The sequence below is a fragment of the Marmota flaviventris genome, chromosome 1 (genome assembly GCF_047511675.1).
Source record: "Marmota flaviventris isolate mMarFla1 chromosome 1, mMarFla1.hap1, whole genome shotgun sequence".
NCBI classification, from domain to species: Eukaryota; Metazoa; Chordata; class Mammalia; order Rodentia; family Sciuridae; genus Marmota; species Marmota flaviventris.
Window position 1 is genome coordinate 14,773,187 of NC_092498.1, and position 18,367 is coordinate 14,791,553.

General features: G+C 42.6%; 1 protein-coding gene and 1 non-coding gene across 5 annotated transcripts in view; one reads left to right on the forward strand and one right to left on the reverse strand.

The window, feature by feature from the left end:
- Positions 1 to 1,723: 1,723 nt before the first annotated feature.
- Slc37a3 (solute carrier family 37 member 3) overlaps positions 1,724 to 18,367 on the forward strand; it is a 48,819-nt gene continuing 32,175 nt past the window's right edge. The window contains exons 1-3 of one of the 4 annotated variants that reach the window (XM_071611693.1): positions 1,724 to 1,810; positions 12,730 to 12,887; positions 14,977 to 15,103. In XM_071611693.1, the coding sequence (XP_071467794.1) occupies positions 12,799 to 12,887; positions 14,977 to 15,103 (216 nt within the window). In that variant the 5' untranslated portion in view covers positions 1,724 to 1,810; positions 12,730 to 12,798. Of the gene's footprint in view, positions 1,811 to 5,743; positions 5,763 to 5,803; positions 5,953 to 12,729; positions 12,888 to 14,976; positions 15,104 to 18,367 lie in introns of those variants that run through there. The other 3 variants (XM_027952160.2, XM_071611695.1, XM_071611697.1) reach the window with 3 other exon arrangements.
- Trnaa-cgc (transfer RNA alanine (anticodon CGC)) lies at positions 8,853 to 8,925 on the reverse strand. The gene has a single exon. It is a non-coding gene; the product is annotated as a tRNA-Ala (tRNA).

Below are 18,367 nucleotides of genomic sequence, written 5' to 3' on the forward strand. Positions count from 1 at the left end.
AAAGTTTCTGAGGCTGGCCTCAAACTTGCAATCCTCATGCCTAAGCCTCCTGAATCGATAGGATTACAGACACCACTATGCTGCTGGCAGGTAGAGCAAGAAAACAAACAAAAAAAGACACTGCCAAATGCTGCTCTGCTCTGTGGGCTGCTGCTTTTTTTTTTTTTTTTTTTTTTTTTTTTTGTGGTGCTGGGGACAGAACCCAGGGCCTAGTATATGCAAGGCAAGCACTCTACCAACTGAGTTATATCCCCAGCCCTGGGCTGCTGCTTTGAGAGCCACCATGACATGTCCTCAACTTGGAAATCAAATGTAGGTCAGGATCTACCACAGAAGCACAGGCTGGGGCAGGAAGTAGACTTGGTATCTGTGTCAAGGAGGTCAGGTGCAAAATATTGTATTTCCTCTGGTAATGGTTGTGGTTAAAAAGTAAGTCAGCTGACAGACCCAGCACTCAGAGAGCACCCAGAGGTAGGAATCAAATGTTTAAAATGTCCAGGTGATTAAAAAATTAAGTCCAGAGATACTGTCTCTCCCTATCCAACCCTCTCCCCCAAGTTGAAAGGGCATTGTGTGGGCTATGGGGAAATTAAGTATTCTTGCCGTGGGTGGAAGTAACAGAGGTTGTGCACTTGTTATCCATGCATAAACATAATCACATGTGCATGTATATATACAAAGAAATGCACAAATATGTACATATATACCACATATTTCACTTTTTTTTTTTTTTTTTTTTTACTATTTTCACTTTTGTGTGTGTGTGTGTATGTGATACTGGAGGTTGAAGCCTGGGACTCAAACGTTAGGCAAGTGCTCTACTATTCAGATATATATATATATATATATATATATATATATATATATATATATATATATATATATATATATATATAAAGAACTGTATTTCTGGGGCTGTGATTGTGGCTCAGCGGTAGAGCGCTCCCCTAGCACGGGTGGGGCCCGAATTCGATCCTCAGCACCACATTAAAAAATAAATAAATAAAATAAAATAAAGGTATTGTGTTGTGTCCATCTACACCTAAAAAAAATCAACTTCATTTCCCCAACAGTTGAAAGCCCCCAGGAGGCAGCGCACCTTTGCCTTTATTTGCCTAAAGGGACCCTTGCTCAGAGCTGTGTTGTAAGGCTTTAACTTTGCTGAAGGCTACATTGATGTTATTAGGGCAGATGGGGCGTGGTGCAAACAAAACTGTGTATGATACTCACAGACTAAAGGCCCTGCCAAAATGGGCAACTACATCTATTTTTTGGTGGAGCTGGGGATTGAACTCAGGGCATTGTGCATGGGAGGCAAGCACTCTCCAACTGAGCCTTATCCCCAGCCCTAGCAACTGCATTACTTAGTTTAAGCAAAAATTTAATGCTTAGCCAGGTCAGTAGCACAGCAATAAAGAATAAAATTAAAATTAAAAAAAATAAAAGAATGGAATAAAAATAAAAATATTCCATAAAAATAAAAATGGAATAATGGTTCGTTGAAAAAAAATCTGTCCGTCCGTTTCCCCCAGCGTTTCAGCTCTGTTTTTCCTCTTGACTTTCTTGGCCAGCAACCCGGGCGGTGTCCCAAGCCCGGGGCTGGGGCCTCCGCGCCGCGGAAGCGCCCCGCCCGTAGGTAAAGCCGCGCGGCGGGACTACAACTCCCGGCTTGCACCGCGCTCGCGCCCGGAAGCCCTGGCCGCGGCTCCGAGGGTGAGGTGGCGGCGGGGGCGGCGGGCAGCGGCGCGGAGCCGAGCGGAGCCAGCGCGCGGAGCGGCCGGCCGCAGCGGGGGAATCCTGCGGGTCTCGGGTGCGTGAGCTCCAGCGCGTGCAGCCCGAGCCCGGCTGGGGAGGGGACGGGCCCGCGGGGCTCCCGGGACGCGAGGGCGGTGCGGGGCTGGGGGTGCTGGCAGCTGGTGGGTGTGGCGCACGGGCGCGGCCCTCCGCTCGCCCCCCGGTGGCCCCGCGCGGGCTGTGGGTCCCGCGGCGGTCGGGGACCTCCGGGGAGCCGCGGGAAGGGCCCCGTGGCGACCCGCGTCCGGGTCTGAGCCCGCGGGGGGCGGGGGCTTTTGTGCCCCTCGTGGACCCGCCGCGGCCTTGGAGCCCGCGAGGCTCGGACTTCACCAGCAAAGGGCAGGTCCTGAGCCCGGGCGAGGGACTGCCCAGTGGCTGGGACGCGGTCGGAAAGGATGCGCAGAGGGCAGAGAGGCTGAGGTCCTGGGTTGTGATTTGGGAATGATCGTGGTCTCAGCCCCGGAATTGACGGCCCTGTGACTCCTCATTCCTCCCTCCACACTGATTTGCAGAGTGTGGTCTGTTTATTCTTCGTTTTGACAGGAGATAATGGGACGTGTGCCCCTGCATCCTGGGGTTCTTGAGACGGTAGGCGACCTGGTGGTACATTGTTACCGAACTGTTTATAGGAAGAATCGTTCCCGGTGGGCAGAATCAGACTTGTTTTTCCTCCTGTGTTGGGGATTGAGCCGAGGGCCTGGTGCGTGCTAGGTAATTGCAGTCAAAGCAAGTGCTCTACCTTTGAGTTACACCCTCAGGCTCCCCAACTTCTTCTTTTTTTTTCTTTGAGACAGGGGTTTACTAAGTTTCCCAGGTTGGTTTCGACCTTGCCAGCCTGGCAAAGACAACGTTGTTGTCCTTGGAACATGTTCAAAAACAGGAAGAATGTGGTTTTGGGAATCCTGAAATAAGATAATTTTACAGATAAATTCTAGGTATTTAACATCTGTGTTATTGAGACAGTTTAAGAAGAGAGAAAAATTACAAAGAGATTTGAGTTTTGAATAAAAAAAGATTTGTGTGGTACAGGTAAAATGGCTTCAAATCAGATGTGAAATAAAAAGCTACTTGTATAAGTGGTATTAAATCAGAACAAACAATACTGTAAAAACGGTCAATTCAACTAACCTTTTAACACTTTCCTATCTACCTCTTAAACTTTGAGTATGCATTTTTTTTTCCCTTTGCAAACATAAAATCTGAAGTCTAGGGAGTGAGGAAGTTGCCTATCCAGTGCCCTTCTCATTTAATGTGTTAAAGAATCACTCTTACCATCAAGGTGAGCTTTTTCCCATCCTGCATGTGTACTTGTGCATCTTAGGTGTGATAATTGTAATTGCTGTGTTTTACTCAGCTTGGGATAGTTTCTAAGCCTTTGCATTTAAACAATATCACATAGAATGTAGAGTCCTAGGGCTAGGTTGTGGCTCAGTGGTAGAGCTCTTGCCTAGCATGTGTGAGGCACTGGGTTTGATTCCCAGCACCACATAAAAATAAAAACAAGTAAAATAAAGGTATTGTGTCCATCTACAACTAAAAAAAAATATTAAAAAAAATGTAGAGTCAGTTCTGGTTTGAATATGCACTACTTTTCTTGAGAGATTACTTTCTATATTGTTTATGGTGGCATATGCCTGTAATCCCAGCTACTTGGGAGGCTGAGGCAAGAGGATCACAAGTTCAAGGCCAGCTTTGGCAATTTAGTGAGACCCTGTGTCAAAATAAAAAATCAAAGCTGAGTGTGGTGGTGTATGTTTGTAATCCCAGTAGTCTCAGTGGCTCAGGAGGCTGAGGCAGGAGTATTGTGAGTTCAAAGCCAGCCTCAGCAATTTAGTGAGGCGCTAAGTAACTCAGTGAGAACTTGTCTCTAAATAAAAGTACAAAAAAAAAAAAAAAAAAAGAGAGAGAGAGAGGGGGCTGGGGATGTGGCTCAGTGGTTAAGAGCACTTGGGTTCAATCCCTGGTACCTAAAATAAAATAAAATGAAAGGACTGGTGATAGAAAGAGAGAGAGATCTCTATTATCTTTCTTATCTGTAAACTATTGGGAGAATTGAGTGATATTTGTGCAAAGTACCTACCATGGTGCCTGGAACCTTGTACAAAATATAGTGTTATGCAAAATCATTCATTCAAAACATCTTCATTGGGCTGGGGGTGTAAGTCAGTGGTGGAGTACTTACCTACCATGCACAAAACCCTGGTTTACTCTTCAGCATTGAAGAAACAAGCAGCAGGAAATCTTTATTGCTCATTCTAATTATTCTGCATAGTTCTGGATTAGAGCTGTAGTCTTATGAAAGAAAGCCACTGCTCTCTTGGAGCTTTGATGAAAGGTAACCAATCACATCAGATGATTATGTTGGGAGAAATGCTGTAAAGGAAAGAAACAGAAGCAGAAGCTGAGGAGTACCGCTTTTTGATAGGGTGGTCAGGGCATGCCACTTGAGGTGACATTTGAGGATGAACCAAGAAAAGGAAAGGAGCCAGCCATCATAAGGAAAAGCATGTATGGCAGCACAAGAGCAAACAGGGCCCAAGGCATGAGAGGGCTTAGCAAGTTAAGGCCCTCGTGTGGGGCACCTCCGGTGGGTCCTTAGGTCGGGAAGGCAGGTGGCAAGGAATGTGGCCTGACCAAGGACTAGGGAACACCCGGCTGCCCAGGGGGGGTCTATTCATGTCATGGGAGGCTGCTCATCTCTGTAGATGCCAATAGGGACAGAACTCCAGCTTCTAAGAAGTGAGGGAAAAGGGGTAGAATTGTGTGTGCTGCGTGCTTGCAGGTATGTGTGTGAGGGGAGGGGCTCTGCTGGGATGTGGGCAGGGTATGGATTCTGCAAAGTACAAAAGGAATTGGGAAACAGGAGGGAGGCTTCGCTCTCTGCTGGGTTGTGCCTTTTGAATTTTCTACCTTATTCATATATTCCAAATTGAAAATTAATAAAACAAATTCCGAGCTCCCCAGCCATCTACTCAGGCAGTCCCCTCTGTCATTTGGAGCCTTCTCCCACCAACCTATCCCTTAGCCATCCTACTTTTCTGTAAGAAAAGAGTCTGTTTTTTTTTTTTTAAATTTTTTATTGTGGGTTGTTCAAAACATTACAAATTTCTTGACATATCATATTCCACACTTCTGTTTTGATGTGCGTCTTGGGGAGACATCAAAGGGTTGTAAGCAGAAGCTGGCTTCTGTTTTCAAATGTGCTTCAGGCTTCCGTGGAGAGTGACTTGGGGCTGGGGTAGATGGAGCTGGTGAAACCTCATTGGAGGCCGTTGGGGTCGGTTGGCAGGTGGGCGATGCTGGCGGTTTATCTTAGGGGAGTGGCAGTGATGGGGCAGAATTGATGGGGATAAGTTTTGGAGGTGAACGGACTGGGTTTGGTAATGGGCTGGATGAGGAAGCTGTGAGAAAAGGAGAAATAAAGGGTAAGTCCCAATTCCCTTGGTAGACGGGGAGGAATGGCGGAACCATTTACTGAGGTGGAGGCTCCAGGGAAGGGGTAGATTTGGAGGGAGAAAGGAGGAATCCTGTTTTAGCTCTGTGGAGGGATATCAGGTGGTCAGTAGGAACCCTGGAGGGTCTGAGGTGGCACCATAAACCTGGGATCATTGGCATAAAGCTGTGGTACTGACTGAAGGAACGTGGCCTGACCAAGGACTAGGGATGTTGATGTTGGAAGTATAAAAAGAGAAGTGTAATTGCCACTTCCGAGGTTGAGGAAACACTTGCTAGGGAAATGCCCCAGGCTTGCCGGGCAGTGTTGCAGCCCTTTGAGGTTTGCGGGTTTGAATCTGAGAAGGAAACCTGTTTGTGATTTTTCTCTGACAAAACTCAGCTTCATGGGTGCAAGGCAGGCGGACCAGGCTGGGAGAAGACCAGGCCAGGAGAAGACTTGGCCAGCAGGAGATGGCAACCTTCTGAGCTGCTGAGGAGTCGGCAGATGTGGCAGACATGGGGAGGACACTGAGGTCGTGAACTGGGAGCCTGCTTGGAGTAAAATAACTGCTGGAGCGTGGGGTGTTGGGCAGGCAATCTGGAGGCAAGATGTCTGAAATGCAGTTCAGGAGCTGATGACCAGGGGTAGTTTTGCCCACAGAGTGGGTTTAATCAGGAGGTATCCACTGCCTGCCGGAATGCTCTGGAAGCAGTGGGAGGAAGGTATGTGAAACTGGAGCTGTCCACATTAGAAAGGCAGTGCTTGGGCCATCAGTTGATGGTATCTCATCTGTGAGATAGATATAGCCCCAGGATAGACCTCTGAGTATCTTTACTGCCTAGTAAAGACTGGGACATGAATTTCCAAGGAGGTAGGGTCCCCCCCCCCTTCCCCCACATTGGAGATGGAACCCCGGGCCTCACATGATACACAAGCACACTGTCACTGAGCTACATCCCCAGCCGTTTTTATTTTATTTTATTTTTTGGGGGTAGTGGGGATTGAACTCAGGGGCACTGGACAACTGAGCCACATCCCCAGCCCTATTTTTTGTATTTTATTTAGACACAGGGTCTCACTGAGTTGCTTAGCGCATTGGCCTCACTTTTGCTAAGGCTGGCTTTGAACTTGCGATCATCCTGCCTCAGCCTCCCAAGCTGCTGAGATTACAGGCATGCTCCACTGTTCCTGGCCCTTTTTATTTTATTTTGAAATAGGGTCTCACTAAGTTGCCCGGGCTGATCCTCCTGCTTCAGCCTTCTGGGAGCTGGGATTATAGGTGTGTGCTACCACACTGGGCTTAGAAATAGAATTTTAGGAATAATAATTTAGTGATTGGCTGTACCCCAAAGCAGTGCTGTTGCTGAGAATTGAATCTAGGACCTCACACATGCTAGGCAGATGCTGTACCAACCTAATTCCCAACCCTGAGCTAATTCCCAACCCTGAAGTCATCAGTGGCATTGATTACACAATGTTAATATTGTGTTCCCATTCTGGAAAGTGCCATTTTTATTCTTTTTTTTTTTTTTTTTTGGTGATGCTGGGGATTGAACCCAGTGCCTCACACATGCCAGGCAAATGCTCTGCTATTGAGCCACGTTTCCAGCCAGAAATACCATTTTTTAATAGTTGGTCTTCTAGGACAAAAACCAAAACAATGCGACCCCTCCCCAACCAACCAATCAACCAAACAACAACAAAAAAACCTCCACTTTATTACAAAATCATCTTAGTGATTGTGAAAGTGCTTTAAAAATGTAGAATATGGCTCAGTGATTCTGGATCTTACCAATAGCAAGGATCTTTTGAATCTGGGGACTGTTTACCACTCAGCAACATTTCCAGCCTTTATTAAAAAATTAAATTTTGAGACAGAGTCTTGCTAAGTTGCTTAGGCCCTTGCTGAATTGCTGAGCCTGGTTTTGAACTTGGGATTCTCTTGCCTTAGCCTCCCCAAGTTGCTGGGATTACAGCTATGAGCCACTGTACCCAGCAAGGATCTTGTTTAACTGTTTGTGGTACTGGGGGTTGAACCCAGGGCTTCTCACATCATAGGCGAGTGTTCTTGCACTGAACTATATCCCTAATTAGTTTTTTATTTTGAGACAGACAAACCTCAGCTGTGGAGGTTGGTCCCGAACTTTTTATTCCTCTGCCTTAGCCTCCTGAGGAGGTGGGATTATAGGCATGTGCCACTGTGATGGGCAAGGACTTTATTTTTAACAAGAATTGTTTTTTCTTTTTAATTGATTCTTGTGGGGGAAATAGGGAGATATTGTCAAAGGATACAAAGTTTAATTTAGATGTCAGGAATAAATTCTAGAGTTTTGTTGTGCAACAGGGTAACTATAGTTAATAACAATGTATTTTTTGTGCCTTACCTTTACCCTCTTGGCTTGGTGCATGCTAGGCAAGTGCTCTGCCACTGAACTATGCCCTTAGCCCTTGTATTGTATTTTGAAAATTGCTGAGTAGATTTTAAGTTTCTCATCACACATACACACACACACACACACACACACAAAAAAAAAAAAAAAAAAAAAAAAAAAAAAAGAAAAAAGAAAAAACAAAAACAAAAACAAAAACATTTTTATCAGGTTGATTGAGCCATTCTACAATATACAAATATTTCAAAGCGTACTATATATGAAAAATATATACTATTCTTGTGAATTAAAAATGCTGTAATCTAAAAAACAATAATTACTATCAACTATTATGTGATAGGTATGCATTCAGTATTCATTGAGAAGCCACTCAATGACAAACTACTGTGATTTCAGAAACACTGAAATTTGGTTTTCTTTTTTTTTTTTTTTTGTTTGGTGCCAGGGATTGTACTCAGGGACACTTAACCACTGAGCCACATCCCCAGCCCTTTTTAATATTTTATTAGAGACAGGGTCTCACTGAGTTGTTGAGGCCAGGTTTGAACTCGTACTCATCCTGCCTCAGCCTCCCAAGTCGCTGAGATTACAGGCATGTGCCACCATACTCAGAGTGGTCTTCTCAGTTACAGTAGCATTTACTATACTTCAAAGATATTTGACCTCTCTTCAGTCTGTATTTAGAACATTACAGAAAGTGGTCTTTAGAAAGCAGGATGTGCTGGCTGATTCAGACTTGGCAAAAACTCCTGTGTTCTTCACAGCCAGTTGAAAGTTAACTCTGATGTATGGGGATATATGTGCAAGTTATTATTTTTAGTTATAATTACATAGGCCTATATGTTATAATATTCATTTTAAATGGCATTCTGTCAACAGCAAGTGATTATTTGAAACTATTTTCCCAATGTGCTTATTAGGACTTTTCTCTTTCATCTCTATGGTCTAGGAAAAGATAGTTTATTTAGAAACTACATTTACAAGCTGGATGTGGTGGTACATATCTGTAATCCCAGCGACTAGGGAGGCTAAGGCAGAAGGAGCATAAGCCTCAGCAACTTAGTGAGACTTTGTCTCAAAATAAAAAATTGAAAAGAGCTGGGATATAGCTCAGTAGTAAAGTGCCCCTGGGTTCAATCCCTGGCACACCCCCTGCTCCCGAAAAAACATCCACATGGTCTCATATCTCAGTAGTTATTTAAAGCTATTAATTTTTTTTTTTTTTTTTTTGGTGGTGGTACTGGGGATTGAACCCAGAGCCTTGTGCATGCGAGGCAAGCACTCTACTGACTGAGCTATATCCCCAGCCCTAAATCTATTAATGTAACTGTACAAGCCTCCCTCCTCCAAATCATACAACTGTTGCCAAAGCAGTACAATCTCAATGCATTGGAGTACACATTTTTGAAATTATTATTATACTTGATAAATAATGGAATTGTATTATATCCTGTATCCTTTCCTAAAATATTCAGTACAGTGGTTCTTTTTTTTTTTTTTTTTGGTGTTTTTGTTTTTTCCTTATAGTTGGACACAACACCTTAATTTCATTTATTTTTATGTAGTCTTGAGGATCAAACCCAGGGCCCCCACACGCGCTAGATGGGTGCTTTGCTGCTGAGCCACAACTCCAGCCCCCAGTATGGTATTTTGAGGTGAAATGTATTTAGTCCAGAGAGCTGTAATTTCTAGAGAGTGGTTGAAACTTCAGGTTGTTCTGTTTGTATTTCATGTTTATTTTTCTAGAGGGAAGTAAGTTTAGTAGCAATGCTAAAAGATCTTGTTTGGAACTTTTATTTCTTAATGCTAAAAGCTCTAGCTTTCTAGAATTACAAAGTTTATTTACATTTTGTAAATGGAATTTTACAGTCCATTCTACTCATAATTTAAGAATGAAATTAGCTACATTCTACTGATTTAGGGTTAATCTTGGGCAGCATTTTCTCCACCTGTGCTTCTGAGGATTGAGCTCAGGGCCCCGAGTGTGCTAGGAACACACTCCACTGAGCTATGTCCCCAGCCCTCCCACTCCTCATGCACTGTCTGTTTTAGCTGAACAGCAATCAAAGGAGATGGAGCACTTTACAGATGACAGTCTTGTGACTCACAGAGGTGACCTCTCCAGTGGCTCACAGAGAGTAGGTGAAACAGCTCTTATTATATGTAGACAATTTAATGACACCTTGGTTTTGTTCTTTTTGGGGCTCTGAAAATGATGCCCCAAAGTGAAGGCCTCAGAAATAAGCCTAAGGAAAGCAGTCAGTCTGTGACCTTTTCCTGTCCTCCTGGCTCCTGTTTCCCAAGGCAAGCCATAGAAACTAGTTTTTCTTCCTCAAGGCAGGTCCTAGAGACCTGAACCCCTTCTCCTTAAGCAAGCTACAAAACCTGAACATGTTGCTCTCACTTCCTCTGCCTTTCTGTGTAAGAACTGGCCATAAGGAAATTCTGTGACCTGCCTGAGTGTAGGTCATAAGCCCCCTCATTCCAAAAAGGGTCCTGCCCCATACCTAGCAGGAATGCTACAACTGAAGGGCCAAGAGAAATCTGAACACACAAGCCTGTCTGGGTGTCCTGCCATGTCTTTTACTTTTAGGTTATACCCTTTTTGTCTAATCATATTTCTGCATGGCTGTCCCTGCTTAGTGGAACTTAAGCATGAAAATGAATAGTTCACATGGCCTTTGGGTCTTTTATCTGAAGGCTTCCATGTCACATAAAACTGGGATTAAATACATTTGTTATGCTTTTTCTCTTGTTAATCTATCTTTTGTTATATTGGTGTTGGCCATGATCCTTTATGATAAGAGGAAAAGAGATTGTCCTGCTTTTTTATTCTAAAAGATGTAAGAATGGCCAGGTGCAATGGCACACACCTGTAATCCCAGCAGTTTGGGCGGCTGAGGCAGGAGGATTGCTTGTTCAAGCCAGCCTCAGCAACAGTGAGGTACTAAGCAACTCACTGTCTCTAAATAAAATACAAAATAGGGCTGGTGTAGGGGCTCAGTGGTTGAGTGCCCCTGAATTCAATCCTGGGTACCAACAAAAAAAAAAAAAAAAAAAGGCCTTTCTGCTGATTCTCTCAGTCTGTAAGGCTTGAGTATATCCACTAAATTGTGGCCTGTGACAATAAGTAATCTGACAATTATAGTGAACTTACACCTGCAAAGCCCTTAAATATAAAGCAAAGCCCTGCGATTCTCCCTGTGGTTGCTCTTGGGCTTATCTCCAACCTTGATTGTGGTAGTATATCATACACTTCGTTTTGTTAATGTGTTTCTCTAATATGCAGACAAATTGTAGAACTTTTCTAAAGCTGTGGATATGCCCTCCATTATAAAGATAATGCACATGTTTATTATAGAATTTTCAGGGAAGTATATTGAAGAAAATTAAAATTGCTCCTAATTTGATTACCTAGACAGGCTAGTGTATTCCCTGTTGTGTTATGTAAACATGGAGTTGGATTGATCATCATCTCCTGTTTTTTGCATATTTAAGTTTTTCTGCAGATCGAGTACTAGAGATATTAAGTGTAACTGCTTATTTTATGTATAATTCTTGGATATCAGAGGTGGCTGCAGCTTTTAGTGCAGGGAAATGAGTACAATTGAATGAAAAGCTAGTGGAATGTAGAAAGAGATGCCTTTCCTTTTTTTCTGTTCCTTTATGAATGACACACAGTCATTTATTTTTTCAATTAAACAATTTTTTGTTGTTTTAGGTGTACACAGTATCTTTATTTTTATGTGGTGCTGAGGATCGAACCCAGTGCCTCACGCATGCCAGGCCAGCGCGCTACCCCGTGAGCCACATCCAGCCCCTCATTTCTTAAATATAAAAAAGCTCCTGTAATGTTTTGTGAAAACTACCTTTGTTTATAGATCTAAAGGCATTTCATATTTCTTTAGGAATCAGTTCCTAGACATTGGAATTTTGTGTCAAAGTGCCGCAGTCCGGCTGCAGCAAAATAACCAGGGGGTGACGAATAACTTGTGTACATTGATACAGCAGGAGTGGAAGCCATTTATTGCAGGACAGGAGCAGTATTTATACATTCCACACAGCTTATCTAATTAGCATAAACTAGATACATCAGTCAACCAATAAAGAATCTCCACACTTAATGACTTGCTTTTGTTACTTCTCAAACCACTCCCTCTGGCATTTTGCCAGGCACCATCCAGACTTGTTTACCAACTCTAACATTCCCCTGGCAAAATGCCAGGTGTTATTTTTGACTTGTTTACAGACTCTAACATCAAAGCTCATGATGAACATGGCTGGGTTGTTTTCTTCCTGTAATGTTGTACTCATGATCACCTTCATTAGCAGCATGTGAGTTCAGGAACATACAACATACCCTGAGCTGCACTGAGCACTTTTTTTTGTGTGTGTGTGTGGTGAGGGGATTCAACCCAAGGGCTTTTGTATACTATGCACATCCTCTGCCACTGTGCCATACCCTAAGCACAATCTTTAAAAATGCAACATTTTCTTACCTAATATTATTAGAGAGATTGGAACTTTTATTTCTTAAATTTCATAGTTTGTTTCTTATAAGTGGCTTATTTACTTTGTTCATTTTCTGTAAGAACTAGTGATTTTCAGCTGGGTTTGGTGGCACATGCCTGTAATCCCAGCAGTTTGGGAGGCTGAGGCAGGAGGATCACAAGTTCAAGGCTGGCCTAAGCCACTTAGTGAGACTCTCAGCAATGAAGCAAGACTCTGTCTCAAAATAAATGAAAAGGGCTGGGGATGTAGCTCAGTGGTAGAGTACCCCCAGGTTCAATTCCCAGTATCCCACTCCCACTAAAAAGTGATTTTCTTCTTAGTTTATATGATAGATTATATCTATTAGGATAGATATAATCTTTGGTCAAGGGTTTTGTTAGGACTAGCTGATGACTATAAAACATAGTTATGAATCAGATTTTCTGGTATCATCTAGCCCAGGAGCTTCCCCCCCCCCCCCCCCCCCCCCCCGCTTAATTATATGTTGGTTAGTCATAGCCTAATTAGCTCAGGTTTTGTGTAATCTTTTGGATGATTTGGATTACATTTTTCCTTCTCTTTTGGATAAGGTTAAGAAAGTGTTTTATCTTTCTCTAGAGAGAAGCCATGATGTAAATCATTCACCAGCAAACTTCAAGGTCAGAGTGAGAAGGCAACCGGAGCACCATGGCCTGGCCGAGTGTTTTCCCAAGAGGGACTGCGCTCTCGCGGTTCAGCCATCACCATGTGGTTGTATTCCTGCTCACCTTCTTCAGGTAGAGACTTGCCGAAGCTCTTCTCTTGGTTTATTTGTTTTGTCTTTTGAGGGAGGGGTCTAATTCACTGATAGTTATAGGCCTCTAATGAAATAGACTAGTTTTTGTTTTTGTACTTCAAAAATGTGTAATTTAACCTTCATATTTCAATTTTTAAATTTTAATTGATTAGTTTTTTAAAACATTTATTTTTTAGGTGTAGATGGACACAACACAATGCATTTATTTTTTTATGTGGTGCTGAGGATCGAACCTGGGTCCCGCCCGTGCTAGGCGAGCACTCTACCGCTGAGCCACAATCCCAGCCCTTAATTAATTAGTTTTTAAAAAATATACTTTTTAAAACTTTATTTTGTTTATTTTTATTTTTTTTATATGGTTCTGAGGATCAAACCCAGTGCCTTGCACGTGGCAAGGCAAGTGCTCTACCACTGAGCCACAACCCCAGCCCTTATTAATTAGTTTTTGACAGTGTTGAGGACTGAACCCAAGGCCTTGTGCATGCCAAGCATGCATTCTGCTACTGCACCACATGCCTAGCCCTGTTAACGCTTTTGGAGAGCTCTAGTATAGTGGTTCTCAGGAATCATTTTGCCCTCCAGGAGACATTTGACATTGTTGGGAAACATTTTCAGTTGTCTCCATGGAGTAAGGGGTGCTGTTTGCATCTAGTGGTGGAGGCTAGGAATGTTGCCAAAATACCCATGCACAGGATAGCTCCCACAGCCAAGAATTTTTTGCCACAAAATGTTAATAGTGTGGAAGCTGAGAAACCCTGGTCTAACATGAAGTGTTCTGTTGGTGGAAATCAAGGGGTTGAAAACAAAGTCTATGCGTATTCATGGGTTGTGCTGTGCCTCCTTGAGCACTGAAGATGGTGTGAGACATTGGAGGAGCTCTGGTTAACTCCTGTGAGTCTTGCTGTTAGCAGCTCCCAAGTAGTCAGTGCAACCCAAATCCATGTTCATGATTCTGTAGCCCTAAGTGGTTATCTTTAGTAACATAATGTAAACCATACACCAAAAAAATATTTTAAAATCCACAAAAACATATATAAGATAATTTTTATTGTGTTAGGCACATGTTATATAACTCTATTACTGAACTGTTGTGATATTTCTTCTGCACGGATTTGTTATTAATCTTTATTGAATGTATCACAAATGATCATTTATTTTCCTCCTGCCTTTCTTTTTTTTGAGGGGGGGTACTAGGGATTTAGCTGAGGGGCACTCATCCACTGAGCCACATCCTGGCCCTATTTTGTATTTTATTTAGAGACAGGGTCTCACTGAGTTTCTTAAGGCCTTGCTTTTGCTGAGGCTGGCTTTGAATTCTGCAATCCTCCTGCCTCAGCCTCCCGGCCACTGGCCACTGGGTTTACAGGCATGGGCCACTGCACCTGGCCCTTTCTTCCTTTCTTTCTTTCTTCCCTCCCCTCCCTTCTCCTCTCTTCTCCTTTCCTTTTTTCAGTTTAAATTCAGGTCCTCACACATGCCATGCAAGCACTCCACCCTGAACTATATCTTCAGCCGTTTCTTTAAAGGCAGAAACTAAGAAAGTGGTCTTCCAATTATGTGAAAGTAAATAGGTCATTTGGATGCTTGGTTTGGGGGCTATTTGTGAGGGGTATGAGGCATCAATCTGAGGAAAAGACATGGATCCAAGGAAAAAACTGAATTGCTGATGCAGTGAGTGCCCTTTGTGTGCTAAAGATTAATATATATATTTTTTTTTTGTGATGCTGGGGATCAAACCCAGGGCTTGGAGCTGCTGCCAGGCAAGCACTCTACCATTGAGCCACCCTGCCCTGAAGGTGTAAAATTCTTTACAGAATTCCATTCATGACTTAAAGTGGTTTGGGATCAGATACATATCCATCTTCTAGTTTGCAGTATCTGATATGCATGAGCAGGGACTCATAATGAAGATGACTAGTTATTTTTATTGCATCAATTCAAGTTCCTATAAAACAGTACTTATTTTTTTTTTCTTTTGAGAGAAGAATTCTAAAATTGAGTAGAGACAAATGGGCATATATCTGTGATTTTATTGACTTTTGTTTTCTTTGCTACTGATTCATCTGTAGTTTTTCTCTATTTTGTAGTTATTCGTTGCTCCATGCTTCAAGAAAAACATTTAGCAATGTCAAAGTTAGTATCTCCAAGCAGTGGACCCCAAATGCTTTTAACACAACACTTGAGCTGCCTGTAGAGGTAAGTGGAGCCAGTGCTGGGAGGGACTTAGAGAAGGGACAGAACTTAAGTCTTCTTAAGTTCTCTCTTGCATTGTTTACCTGAAACAGCTTATCCTGTCCCAGGGAGTCCAATCCAAACTGTCTGCTGATTTCAAAGCCTGCTCTGATTGGTCTGTTTTACCAAGCCAACCCTTATCATATGATTCTGGGAAGGCTGTTTTTTCATTGAGTTTTACAAGTACTGTGTATGTTTCTACTTTTGAGATTTTACATATTATCTTTTATATATACACTTTCACCTTTTCCACCTATTTAGATTTTGTCTTTCTTTCTTTTTTTCTTTCTTTCCTCCCTCCCTCCCTCCCTTCCTTCTTTCCTTCCTTCCTTCCTTCCTTCCATTGAACTCAGAGGCACTCAACCACTGAGCCACACCCCAGCCCTATTTGGTATTCTATTTAGAGACAGGGTCTCACCGAGTTGCTTAGCGCTTTGGTAAAATGCTGAGGCTGGCTTTGAACTCGCAGACCTCCTGCCTCAGCCTCCCAAGGTGCTGGGATTATAGGCGTGTGCCATTGCCTGGCTCTTTCTTTTTGTAGTAAGATAAAAATGCCATTTCCCCCCCCACTTTTTTTTTCTAGCTTCTTATTTTTCCCTTCTCTGAAGTCCTGTATGCTATTATATAGTTTAGTATTTAAGTATTTCCCAGTTCTTTGATGTGTTTGTATCTTGAAGTTAGGAGTGTGTATCCCAGTTCTTTATATTTGTTCTGGACTGGGAAAATCCTCTGATGCCTGTTGGAGACTCATATGCTGTCCTTTACAGTGCCCTTTCTCAATACACAGATCCACCCAATGTTTATCACATTTCTTGACTTTTATTTCTGTAGAATTATAGATGTCCTATTAATGTTGTTAGCATGTTTTATATTTAGAAATTATTTCCCCTGTTGGGACACATTCAAAGTTGACAGAGGTTTGAGGGTGACAGGAATATCTTCCAAAATGTAAATATGCTACTCAGTCAATTGCTTATTGAGTGACACTCTTATGTAAACACTGTCCTAGGCAGTGAGGTATAAAAAAACATAAAATCCTAGAAGGTTGAGCTGCAGTTGTAGCTCAGTGGTAGAGCACTTGCCTAGCATGTGTTTGATCCTCAGCACCACATAAAAATAAACAAAGGTATTGTGTCCATCTGCAACTAAAACTATTAAAAAAAAAAAAAAAGCCTAGAAGATTGGAAAGGAGACGCTGATCTCATGAAGTCTTTATGCTAGGGGAGGTGCTTCCATGCTGTTCTTCTGGATTTAAGTTATCAGTCACTTTTTAAGGAAATGAGTTGAGACCAGAGGGTTAGATTGCAACCTGAGTCTAAATGACTAAACTGACTTGTCAGTTGTATTTGTTTAGAATCACAAATTTCAAAGGTGAAAGTGGCCTTAGGAGAGGTCATGGACCCTCTCATGGGGACTTTGTTATTTTGTCATTGTTGAAGGATAGCCGCCCAGTTTCTGCTTTAATACCGCTGGGGAGAAGAAATTTTCTGCTTTCTGAGATGGACAGTTAGTTTTTATTCAGCTGTTTGAAGACAACTCTCACTAAATCCTGAAGTTTCTCTTGTTTAAGCAAAACATCTCTGTCTCCTTCAACCACAGTTTAGTGACACTGAGCACTCGGTGTGGCACTGCAGGTGCAGTCTGACCGATATACAGAAAAATGGGATTTGATTTAGATGTTAAACTCTGGTTTTACCGCCTAAGGTTGCCTTGGGTTTCTTCTTAATTGGGTTGGGGCTCCCAAGACCACTCCCAGGTTTAATGGCTCTGAGGGAGGACTCACAGGAGTCAGCATGAAGTGCTCACGGCTGTGATTTATTACACTGAAAGGACACAAAATCGGCAAATGGAAAAGGCCGTGGTGTGAAGTCTGCAGGGAGCCAGGCACAAGCTTCCAGGGTTCCTTTCCCAGGATGTGCTTAATTTTTCTAGCACCCAGCTGTGACAACACATGTGAAGTGTTGTCTACTTGGGAAGCTCATTACAGGCTTGTGCCCAGGGTTTTTATTGGGGCTGGTCACGTAGGCACGCCGTCTGACACATATCAAAATTCCAGGCTCCCAAAAGGAAAGCACGGTTCTCATAAATCATGTTGTTGGGTATAAACAGTGAGCCACTTGTATCGGGGTGGTGGGAACCCTTCATGGATCTGAGTTCCCAGATGCCAGCCCGGAGCCAGCCTTGTGAGCCTGCCTGTGTAAGGAGAGAGATCTCAGGCCTGCTGTCTTACTCTTTTCCTCAGTAACCAGTTCACATATTAACTCTTCTGATACATGCATTGACTTTTATGTGGGTACTTACTTATTTACTTTTTTTTTTAATAGTTTTTATTTTTAAAAAATTAATATGTGCAGTATAGAAAAAATAAAAGCACAGCAAAAAACAAAGTCATACAGTTCCCAAGCAGCTTAGTAGGATGTGTTCCTCCAGGTCGTGTGTGTACATACATACACAACAACCCATTTTGTGTGTCTGAGATCATAGTATGTATCATGCTTTTCCACACATCATGAATATTCACCAAAGCTATATGAGTATTTTTGATAATCAAGAATACACTATACCAATTCAATCTGTTTAAAAAATTGTAATCCTTTCTTGGTGACTTAATTATTTACTTTTTTTTTTTTCAGTTGTAGATGGACATGATACCTTTATTTTTATTTATTTTTATGTGGTGCTGAGGATCGAACTCAGTGCCTTGCACATGCTAGGCAAGTGCTCTACCACTGAGCCACAACCCCAGCCCAATTATTTACTGTTTTTGGTTTTGGTACTGGGGATTGAACTCGTGGGCACTTGACAACTGAGCCACATCCCCAGCCCTATTTTTTTTGTATTTTATTTAGAGACACTGTCTCACTGAGTTGCTTTGTGCCTTGATTTTGCTAAGGCTGGCTTTGAACTCACGATCCTCCTGCCTCAACCTCCTGAGTTGCTGGGAATTTATTTACTTTTGATTACTGTTAAAATAGATATTACCTTGGGGCTGGGGATATGGCTCAAGCAGTAGCGCGCTCGCCTGGCATACGTGCGGCCCGGGTTCAATCCTCAGCACCACATACAGACAAAGATGTTGTGTCTGCCAAATACTAAAAAATAAATATTAAAAAACTCTCTCTCTCTCTCCCTCTCTCTCACTCTTTAAAAAAAAAATAGATATTACCATCCTGATTTTCAGAATTGTAGGGAATGCAGTATGGCTTGGTTGGATGTAGAAATGTGAAG